The 11491-nt window shown below is 39.6% G+C and overlaps 1 protein-coding gene across 3 annotated transcripts in view; it reads right to left on the bottom strand.

The window, feature by feature from the left end:
* tmem151ba (transmembrane protein 151Ba) overlaps positions 1 to 10972 on the bottom strand; it is a 21005-nt gene extending 10033 nt beyond the window's left edge. The window contains exons 1-2 of one of the 3 annotated variants that reach the window (XR_001427512.1): positions 10377 to 10972; positions 4268 to 5778 (exon numbers count right to left, since the gene is read on the bottom strand). Coding sequence is in view for 2 of the 3 variants with exons in the window: in XM_015053114.1 (XP_014908600.1) it covers positions 4336 to 5778; positions 10377 to 10460 (1527 nt within the window). In the remaining variant the exon portion in view is untranslated. Of the gene's footprint in view, positions 1 to 3507; positions 5779 to 10376 lie in introns of those variants that run through there. The other 2 variants (XM_015053114.1, XM_015053115.1) reach the window with 2 other exon arrangements.
* Between the last annotated feature and the right edge of the window lie 519 nt (positions 10973 to 11491).

The following is an 11491-nucleotide window of genomic DNA, read 5'->3' as shown; positions in this document are numbered from 1 at the left end:
TATATATATATATATATGCAAAGCTACAAAAATATGTCCATCTACAAAAAAACTGAAAACTAACTCTGTAGAGCATCCCTGCAGTGAAACATGGTGGTGGCAGAATCATGATGTGGCGTCTTTGTCAGACTTGATGGGAAGGATAATAACAAAGGTGTTATGAAATAATATCGAGTCACCCTCTCCTCGTCACAATACAGATAAAAACAAAATAGATTTAGTGAGCATTTTCATTTATTGACATTTTTATCCAGTTTTGAACAGATATTTGGTATTTAGTCCTCATGTAACAGCAAGGCAGCTTTGTGGTGATACTGAAATACACAAAAATGTTTTCACTCAACATTTTCAACAGGTAGTAAAACAAGTAGTGCGATTCATGACAATAAATAAACATAAATCATATTAACGTTGCAAAAAACAAACAAAATCAAAGGTAAAAAAAATATATAACCTCAGTGACTCTTAGACAAAAAGACTGTGCTGTATGTGTTCAAGTGTGAATGCACCATCCTCTGCCGCCGTTTCAAACATGGCAGCTTACGTAGCTAAAAGAGTGCATTCAAGTGATTCATAAGTGTGGCTAAGAGGAACAAAAACTACTCAGAAGATTAATTAAACTTCACATGAAATTGGTATCAGCTGTGTTGCATTAAGGATAGAATAGCTTGTCACCATTAAACACCTGGATGTCAAAGTTTTTCCTGCTGCTATGGCCTCAATGTTTCTGTGTGTGAGAGAAACATTCAGCTACAAGAACAGTCATTATTCTCAACTCTATCTTATTTACAGTACAAAGCCTCTCTGCCCTACATACACAAATTTATACAGATATAAAAAGATGAGCCCCAAAGCATTCTGGACAGAAACAGTACAATCTATTGCTACAAACTAATATGCTTGCCAGACACAATAAAGGGTTTAGTGCTTTGCATGACAAAATCTTTTATTCTAACACAGGAAAGCTATTGGGCTTTCAGGCTGGCTTATACGCCAAGCAGTTTTTTTTCTGTCACATTTAATGTAAACATTGCACCCGTAAACAAATCTCCTCAAATATTTATGTATTTATTTATTCATTTATTTATTCATTTATTTATTTATTTGTTTATTTTACAAATGACCATAATCAGACATTGAGACCATGACGGTTTGCTGACTGATAATAATTTAGAGAATGGGATTGGATGATTTCTGTAGTGGTCATCAAATTTAATTGGTTTTAGCCTAATTCATGCTGAGACATGACCCAACCCTTCACCACTCAGACATTTCTGTTGGAAATTAAAATAAGATTAATCTGCATCAGATATTTTTATTTTGCATTACCTGAAGGTGGCAACTTGCAACAATTACATAGATGGCATGCTGTGACCCTTTAAATGTGGGATATTTAGGTTTTAAATTCCCATTGATTGCTCCTATAAAAATATACCCTAATTACATTAAGTACTAACAACTAGCTGTTATTTAAGCCAATAAAAATGTATTTCTTTCCCTTTTAAATGTCCTAGAGCTAAATAAGAAAGTTCACAAAGTCTGTACAGTCTCTCTGTTAGCCACAATGTTGTTATGTATATGACAGTCATATTGGCTATTGAAAGGCCTGCCTTTGACTTATGGAGTTTTAATTTAGACTTCAGGGGATGTTTGATTTGATTCTTCCAACTTGGAACTAGAAAAACGCAACTTCTGCATACCAGCGACTCTCTCGCCTCACAAGGAAAAGAGAAAGAAATGACAGCAGGAATGTTGTTGCAAGCAAACTCATTGTCTCACACTATCCTGAGGTTGGCGGGACTTGCATATGTGCTATTAATACATTTGAGGTTTGACAGAATCTTTAATCCACCCTCAGTTCTTATTTTTAAAGTATTTTAGGTATTGCTATTAAGCTAGTTCCAAACATAACACCCCGACTGGAATACAGTCAGTGACAGATTGAGCGCAGACAAATACCGTTCATGGATTAGTGTGTGATGAGAAGGACAGTGTCACTGATAGCAAACTGATTTAAATGAATAAGAAACCCCTTTGTATCCAAAGTTGTTGACAAACTAAAAAATATCCTTTCGATATTTTACTATTTTTGTGCATTACAACTCACAGCTACCGAAGGATAAAAGAGGCAAACTACAAAACCCTTTACACTCAATGTCGATGAAAACCTTTAGCAATTGCTATCTTATTCATTATATGTTACATTTAGGAAGGAAATCTTCACATTAGAGACCTGTGCTCTTAGTTTGCACTTATCTACGTCTATGCTATATCCTATATGTTCTGGTTATACTTTAGGGATAAAAGGAAGTACTTCTAAGTCTTGTTTTCGGGTAATCCTGTCATCTTATTGAATGTGTTACTAACAGTGTCAAGTCCAGGCCTGTTTTTACAGTTACATGACAAGCTTTCTGGATGCCTCTCTGATATGCATCAGCAGCAACGCAGAGCTGGCAAAGCAATATCTGCGTTACATTATCTTGAAAGTCATTTTTGATTTATTTATTGTCTTATGAAAAACACCAGAAAGAGCGTTTGACTCGACTTGTAGGAGGATGCCATTTTCAACGGCGATGACATCAGAAGACCGACGTCTCCGTGACATACCACATGCGGTTCTTCTGTAGTTTTATTGGGAAGAGGCTGAGATGAGATGGTTCAGATTGTGAAAGCGGATGTTTCTCGGAAATGGTTGATGTTAGGCACTTAAACGAAGAGGTAGCCTGAGTGGGACTGTCAAATGTGAAATAAAGAAAGACACAGTTTGAAATGTTGATTCTGTTTAGAGTTCTCATGTCCTTCATCCACTAAATTATTCATCTTCCTCCTGTTCTATATTTGGCATGGAAGGGAGTATAATGTCATTGCAAACATGCTGATTTCCGTTCACTAGATGCTTTATCTCTACCAGACACTTTAATGTTTTTTTATTTCTGTGCTGACCTTGAATGAATATGTCCATGATTTGAGTTTCCTACATACTTTTATTTTGATTTTCTATGTAGGCTTGACTGATGAGTTCATCAGAGGTACTTTTATAAGGAAACTGCTGAGTCTCGTTCATGTCTGTATTTTCCCTCGTGAATCACATGACTCATGCAATGTGTATGTCTCTATTAATATCTCAGTGTGTTTGTTGTTTCACTTGCGCATCAGTAACGTATTGCAAATTTTTCACTTCTTATCAAACTCCTAATTTGTCAGAATTGAAGAAACGTTACCAAGACACTCATTCACCAATGTGACATTTCAAAGTAGGGTGTGACTTCTCTTGGTATTTCCAAGTTGGTAGTCCCTCGATAGACAGCTGAGCACTGCTTGGTTTGAAATGGTTATCTGTGCCAAACTTATCAGAATCATTATTTGTAAAGGTCTGAACAAATCTTGTTACAACCTGTAGGTGGATGTTATGGTAAAGACATACAGACTGCTGAGGAGGTATTCATATCACTTGAACGCTTCACTTTTTTTTTTTTACATTGCAAACTGCAAACTTCAGTGTTTTTATTGGGATTTTTTGCTGTAGACCAAGACAAATTGGTGCATAATTTTGAAGTGGAAGGAAAATGATAAATTGTTTGAATTTTTTTTCTACAAATAAAGTATGAAAAGTGTGGTGTGCAAGGACCCAGTCCTCCTAAGTGAATGCTATAACTACAGCTAAGTCATTTGGGAATACCTCTCTGCCAGCTTTGCAAACTTAGCGACTGACATTTTTGCTCATTCACAGTCAGACTGAATAGTTAGTGTTGGCGAACATAAATCTTCTAGTCTTGCCAAAGTTTCTCAATGGGATTTAATACATTTTCATTCAGTTTTGGATGTACATTTACTACTCTTATGATGAATTGAAGAGTGCTTTATGTGACGCTCAAAGTTTGGGACCTAATCCTACATTAAAATTCTCCACAACGTTTTTTTCTGACTTGTCTATCTGCAGGTGTTTAAATCCAGTCTGGTGCCTTTTTGCATATAATTTGCATGTTCTGAGTTCTCTTCAGGTACTCCTGCTTCCTCCCTCTGTATGAAAACATGCAAGTCAGGTTAAATTATCAAAGTGTTCGCATGAATCTGTCATGATGCCCTGAGACGGACTGGATTGTCCTCGCTCTACTCTGCATGGAAAAAATGGTGGATGGAGGATTTTTCTTCCACTTCCCAGTCATGGACTAACTTGTGTTGTGCAGAAGTTTTTGGTTGTAATGTGTCCAAAATGTGAAAAAGCGTAAGTACCTAAATACTCACAAAGCATTGTAAATGTACACACCCTCACAAGCCAGGGCTAAAGATGTTTCTCAGCCTCAGTTTGTGTCATCACATTGGGCTACCTGTGGGTCAAAGGGAAGTCTCCACACAGGAGCCATTCCTGTGCAAAGAGCGATGGTCGTGATTGAGGCATCCTTCGTTGCGATGCACAATGAGCACAGGAAAGCACAGAGCGTCCTGATAGGCCGGAGGGTTCTCCTCATTAGTCTGCTGACCTGACAGACAGCGAGTGCTCTCGGTGGGACAGGACTGCTCATTCAGGCTCCCGCTGCTCCTCCACAGGCAGCTCCGCCTGGACCCATACAGCCGGCCCAGAGAGAAGCGGCTGGCGCTGAAGGGGATGCGGGGGCTCGCTGTGTTGCAAATGCTCAGGGCGCTGCGGGAGAAGATGGAGGAGCTGCTGATGGCGCGGTGGCAGCGTTCACAATTCTGCCTGTAGCTGCCGTACCGCCCACTTGTGGAGTAGCTGTTGCAGCTTCCAGAAAGCTGGGCTAGATCCATCAGGACTGCCTCCGAGTAGCTGGGCACTAGCTGCTGGTTGGAGCGAATGTGCCACTCTAGCTCCGTGCTGTCGATGGTGTTGACCCGTGGGATGTGTTGGCAATACGGACGCTCCTCGGATGGCGTTGCTGGCACATAGTCAAAGCCAAACAGCTTCTCCACGTGGTAGTGCACGCAGGCTGTGCGGTACTCCGTCAGCACCCGCAATGGCCAAGAGAGAGTGAACGCAGCTGCCACCCAGAAAGCAGAGTTGGAAGCATACCAGGGAGGATGGTTCAGGTCAGAAAAGGCAATCATGTGCTCCTTAAAGTCCACATTCTTTAAGTGCATCCCCTCACGGGCCTCCATGTAATCATCCAGGCCCTCATTTTCTGTAAAGAAGCGAGCCCGCTGCGTCAGGTAGGTGTTTTCTGACTCCACGTTGGCAAAGCTAAAGCACTTCGTGAACCTCAGCCTGCTAATTGGGAATCCCTCCAAACCTAGCAGCTGCTTCGAGATATCCTTAACGCCACAGTTCCCAAAGTCAAACTCTGTCTCAGCCACATGCGTGTTCACTCTCTCGTGGTAAACCTGCGTGGTGGTGTATGCGTCTCCATTGCGGTAGCGCGTCACCTGTCGTGTCCTCCTGACATAGTGGTAGTTGATGGCCTTCCACCAGATGCAGGGCGTGGCCTGCTGCATTCGTTGTATGCGCTCGGCCACGCTGTCCACATCCACCTTGTACACCAGGTCGTTCCGGGCGTAGCAATGCCAGCACTCTACAAGGTAGACCACATAGAGCATGACCAGGAAAGCCAGGGGGATGTAGATGTAACCATTGGAGCAGGGACTGTCGTGATACATCATGGACTTCCCCTTGTAAGCGCTGTCGAAGGAGAGACGCGTGACCTTGGTCACCTGGCACCAGGCTATCACTCCTACGCAGCCATACATCAACAGGGACAGCAGAAGGCATTTCCAGTGAGACTCCTGGCACAAAGACTTGGTCAGAGACTGTTTCTGAGGATGCTGCTGCAAGAAAAGAAGGGCAAACAGAAGTCAGTAGTAATAGTAAAAGTGACCTGTTATGCTTCCTTAAAGAGGTTAGGGTAGGTCTGCGGTCTACACAAAACATGTTCATTACATTTCTTGCGCTCCATTTTGAGCCCCTTTCAGAATGAGTTGTTTTAGAGCCTCTTGTCACTTTAAATCCAAATAAGCTGCTGCGGGCCACGCCCACCAGCTCAATTTGAAAGTGGCTGCAAACAGATGCGCAATTATACACATCTGTATGAAAAGCAGAAGTAGAGCAGCAGCAAGTGGTTTCTAGATGGTAAGTGAACAAACCACTTGTTTTTCTTTTATAGCAGCCTTTGTACAACGCATACAGCTGTAAAATCAGCTGGCCAAACGTCCTGGACCTCCACTTGGGTTGCTAGGTGACCGGCTGGGCTTTGCTGGGGTTGCTAGATAACGCACTGGGTTTCTCTGAGGTTGCTAGGTGTTGGGTGCCTGCTGATTTGTAAAGGTACATTCTGGAAGTTTTTGAAATGGCTCATTTCCCAGACACCAAAAAACATTGACTTACTGCTAAAAAAAAAAAATAGCAAAAAGCTGTGTGGTTTTTTAAGCACTTGGTCAGTTTATAAAAGCAGTAGAAACATCAAGATTGCACAAAACTTGATTTTTCTTTGTTTTTGTTTTTTTATAAATACAACAAATATAACAAGACTTGACATGAACTAACATGTAAATACAAAAGTTAAAGGTAGGGGCTCATGCAACTAAAATATTTATACAAATTCTCTGCTTCATAAGTGCTTTTGCATAGTTTATGCATGAGTTGTATCAACCTGCCTGATGTTTTTAACTGTGCAAGCCAAGAAATAATTACCTGATTCACACATTGGCAATGGAAACACTTCTGACAAGTCTAAAATCTTATTATCAGCAGCTGTCACTTCTATCAGTTTACATACATTTGGTAAAAGAGTAGGCGTCCAAGTTTGTCCTTCACTGCTCAGCATTTTTATCCATTTGTTCTGGTCCAATCAACTGAGATACTGTCTCACATTTTGCTAAAAAAAAAACATGGCAGTGCAGCAACATGTTGCAGGGATGTCATGCATTAGCAAAGCTTTAATTTGGAAGCTATTAGCAGACATATGTGTTTTTCTATGTTTTTGCATAATAACAAAATAGCAATACATAAATTAAAAAAGAAAATATATGACTGTAATAATCAGTTATTTTGTGAGTTGCAGCAGAAATAACAGCTTGTTTTTCTTTTTGTTTAATAAAAGAAATTAGATCATGTTTAATTTAAATATCTTTGTAAACACTATCATGCAGTGAAACCACTTTTATTAAAGGTTATAATATAGTAATAATCTCTTACCAGTCCTTGTCTACACAAAAGTAAGATTTATGTCACAACAATCAAAACAACTACTGCAGTTGTGCAGGTTTTTCTGTAGGTCTTGGTGAAAATTACCATAAAAACAGCAAAACCAGAACAATATTGTTTTGTTTTTGTTATTTTAGCATGAACTGTGTCTCATATAAGCATGCTTTGATCTGCAATGGGTTGACTGGTTGAAATCTGGCCATTTTAGATGATGTGAACAGTGTCCAAAAACACTCAAAATAATATCTAGATTAATATTTTTGTTATAGCAGTCTTTTTATTAAAGTGAAAAAATATATAAATATTTATTATATGTTGTATGCCAAATCCACCTTGAGTGTTTGCTGCTGGATAGCTGTATTGTAGTCTTGGGATTTAGGTATGAGGACTGAAATAACTAAGAAAGAAAGCTGAATGTGTTCGTTTTCATCCAATTCTGGGTTGATTTGCCTATAAAAGTTTTAGATTATTAACCAGCTAAAACGCCTAAAGGAATCCATTTTAAATTTTCCTTTAGACGCTCAGATTTTAATTTAAAACGTCTTTATGTTTTAAATAGTCCATTATAATGTGGATTTTACAAGATTGAAAGAAAAGTAGCGCTGCAGGTTATTCACTAACAGGATATCTTCATCTGTTATTTCACCTCAGACCTATACTGCAGAGAAAGCTATTCAGATATAAATATAATAAATGTTAAAAAGGTTTCACCTACATGTATTTTACATGAATTCTTCAAGGCACATGTGATTTTGTAAAATAACTTTCAAGAACAAAGACTGGGTTTTTATTTATTCTTTACTTTGAGATTAAGTTACTGCAGTAAAGTAAGTAATAAGTGTTCTTACAATGCAGAGAAATAGTTAGTTAGCCAGCAGTGCCAATATTAGGGCTCAACTATAAAGCCAAACATTTATTTGACTCCTGCAGCATGAAGCCGATGGCATCATTTATCACCCCAGAGAAAAGCGGGTCCCAACGGCAGCATTAACAGCTAATCTAAAGAGCTACTGAGATTCAAAAGCCTCAGGAAGGACAGACGCTAGCAAAATAATTTACGTTGGACTTGTTAAATCAGATTGTGACTAATACTTTTGCACTCTCCATGTTTTATGCATTAGTTTCATAATGAATCCGACATATTGGTTCTGTGCTCTCTGAGTGACAGACAAACATAAATAATAGATGTTTCCTCCCCACCCTGGTCACATGATCCCCAAGTGTCTTGCCAACCTATAAGGCAACATCCCGCAGGGTGAAGGGGATAAACAGTGAAACTCCCTACTGAGAAAAACCAGTTGCAGGAAGACTATTTACTCAACAGAACCCTGCTCTTACTCCACTCACAATAATCAATACAACATGACATACTTTTAGGCTCATGTTACATTTTACAAGCTCTGTTCAAACACCACAGGCAATGATGTTTATGTGTACTTTATTCGGGAGTGTAAGAAATTTGGAAATAAATGCACTTGTGTGCAGTAAAAGATTGTTTTCTAAGTGAAACTGATCAGGCTTGATGTAAAAGGAACATTACACATAAATTTTAGTTGCAACAAATGAGATGCCAATTAAATATCCACAGCCTGAAAACATGAAAGAGCTGGTCATTAGAGCCGATAGCGGCGAAGGAAAGGAAGTGACTCAGCACTATAAACACTGTAAGGCAGACATTTCTGTTACAATAACAAAGGAAAATCCCTGCATTTAGTAAATAACACCAAACTGCTACACAAGAATGCCTCAAACAATTAAACGGGTTGAACTCACTACAGATTTCAGAAGCATTTGCCCTCATGATCAACATTTACGTCATACTGGTTTTCTGTCCATGCATTTCATTCAAGTGTCTGGAGGACTGAATCTCAGAATATCATCAACAATGTGAGGTCTGTCTCAGGTTGGTTGGTTGGTTGGTTAATCAGTCACGGTGATAAAAATCATTATTTAGTGTGGGCAGGTGTCAAGACCTGCTGGAAAAACAAACCACCGTCTCTTTAACACTTTTCAGCGGAGGGACGTGTGAACTGTTCTAAAATGTCCAAGTAGACTTCTGCGCTGACTCTGGGTTTGGTAAAACGCAGAGGGACCAACAGCAGCAGATGACATGGATTCTTCAACAATCAATGAAAGGAAACTTCACACTTGATTTCAAGCACCTTGGGTTACGTTTCTCTCCACTCTGCCTCCAGACTCTGGGACCTTGATTTCCAACTAAAATGCTAAAATTGGCTTTTATATGTCGTATTTGGTTCAGAAGTAGATTAACATAATAAATCCAACACTGGTATTCCATGTGCTGGATACTTCAGTGTGTGTTAGCTGTTGCAACTTTTTTTTTGGTAACTACACTTTTTCCTTCCACTAAACTTTCTATTAATCTGCAACATCCTGTGAGTAACCGGCTTCTCTAAATATTATAATAATATTTGTAATAATACATGAATCTCCATTTTTTTAAGGATTGTCCATTTTTTGGTCATTGATTAGCCCTTGGATTCATTCTACAACCAAATATAAAGAAAACATACATAGATGGAAAACTTACATTTTTAATTTTCTTGTGTATCTCACCAGCTTACAGTATACTCTTCAAAAGCCTCCACAGTTTGAGATGATACCTTATGTGCTCAGTTCAAATCAGTCCAGCAGTCTTCTTGAGTGGAAAAAAAAAACCTTCATTGTGCCTTTAAATAAATGTCTCACACACTCAGAGATACTTTTTCTTGACATAATAAGAACAGCTAGGTTACATAAAAAGCCTCTTGTGTAATGGATGTGTAACTTATCCAGCAGTCTGCAAGAAAGACGTGATATTATACCTTATAAAAAGTGCAGCAGCCAACTCATCAATGACAAGTTTAATTACATGCAAACGTGTGTAATTGCGTGTTTTTATAGTGAGGAAATCAAATATTTCCCTGCCAGAGTATATTTTGCTCTTGTGTGGCCCTTTCTTTGTTTTCCTTCTTTTCACACCTTTGATTGCCTGTTGGGATCCACTTCAGGATCCCCAATGAGGCTCATTTTGAAAGATGCACAGCAATGCCCGTTGTACAGTCACTGACTCCAATTAAACCCTAATCAGGTTGTTTTCATTAGCCTGCAGAGACCTATCATGGTAGCCTATTAACGAAATCAGTCAAACCGATTAAAGGCTGTATTCATTTATTCCTCCCATTGATCTGGAGTGATCTAAACGCTGCGAACAGCTTCTTACCTCCTCTCTGGGACTGGCCGCTGCCTCCTCTTGGACCGTGGTTGTGCTGCTCTCACTGGCCTCTGGAGCCGATGCTGGGGACATGATGACAGCGACACAAAAGCCGGAGCATGGATCTCCCGGTGGGATGGGTCTTTTCCAACGCAGGGCGACACATAAATACCCGGAGAACCCCCTCCGCACGTCATCTAACCCGTCCCAGTCCGTCCGGAACCAGAGGACAAGGGCTGGGGAGATGCCGCATCCCCTGCCTCTGTTTTTCCTTCTTTCTTTCCTTCTTTCAGATGGGACGCGTTCCGCTTTATTGAAAAGGAGCCCAATCAAAAGGCTGAGCAGTCCGCTGCAGGAAAAACAGTGCGAGGAAAGGGCAAACGCGGCATGCAGTCAGCTTCTCTCCGTTGCTGACGGTGAAGCCACAGTGAAAGTGTGATGCAGGACAAAGAGGCGAGACGGTGGGACACGTGTGAGCAGCCAGCCCGACAGCACAACGTAAATAATACACGAAGGAGCGCGGAGAGGCGCTGCTGCACAGGGAACCACCCTCTCTCTGCACACCACCGAAGACACGCACTGGCTGAGAGGTAGAGATAACAACCTTGTAGGCTTAAAGATTAAACCCAGTAGTGTATTTTTATTTATTTATTTATTTTATTTTTTTTTTTTGCACTAACAAAATGTGCACTGACAAAAACACACAAAGCTGGGTTATGACATGTTGACTTCTCCAGCAGGATCACTACACTTTTTTTTAAAAGTGCACTGAAAGAAATAAATCACATATTTTCTTTTGCATATTTTAGTTGATGACGTCACAAGAGGAAGAGAAATACAGCAACTCTTGACAGATTTCTACAAAGATTCTGAATTAATACGTTTGCAAATGAGTTGCAAGAGGTTATTAAAAGTTTTACAAGTAATGCATTCAAAACCATAAAAAAAATAAAAAAATAAAAAAATTCTTATCCAACATCTACAATCTAAATTGTAGTCACAAAAGTTGCTTACTGGCAACAACAATTCATTACCTTTTTGTAAATAAAATAAAAGTTAAAGCTAAAATGTATCTACAACAGCAGTTGAACAATCTTAAATCTTCAGGATGGTGTTAAAAATGC

This window comes from Poecilia latipinna, unplaced genomic scaffold, assembly GCF_001443285.1.
Source record: "Poecilia latipinna isolate Pla-1442-1.1 unplaced genomic scaffold, P_latipinna-1.0 Scaffold1160, whole genome shotgun sequence".
Taxonomy (NCBI): domain Eukaryota; kingdom Metazoa; phylum Chordata; class Actinopteri; order Cyprinodontiformes; family Poeciliidae; genus Poecilia; species Poecilia latipinna.
Note: the sequence above shows the minus strand (reverse complement) of the source record. Positions and strands in the feature narration are given on the sequence as shown.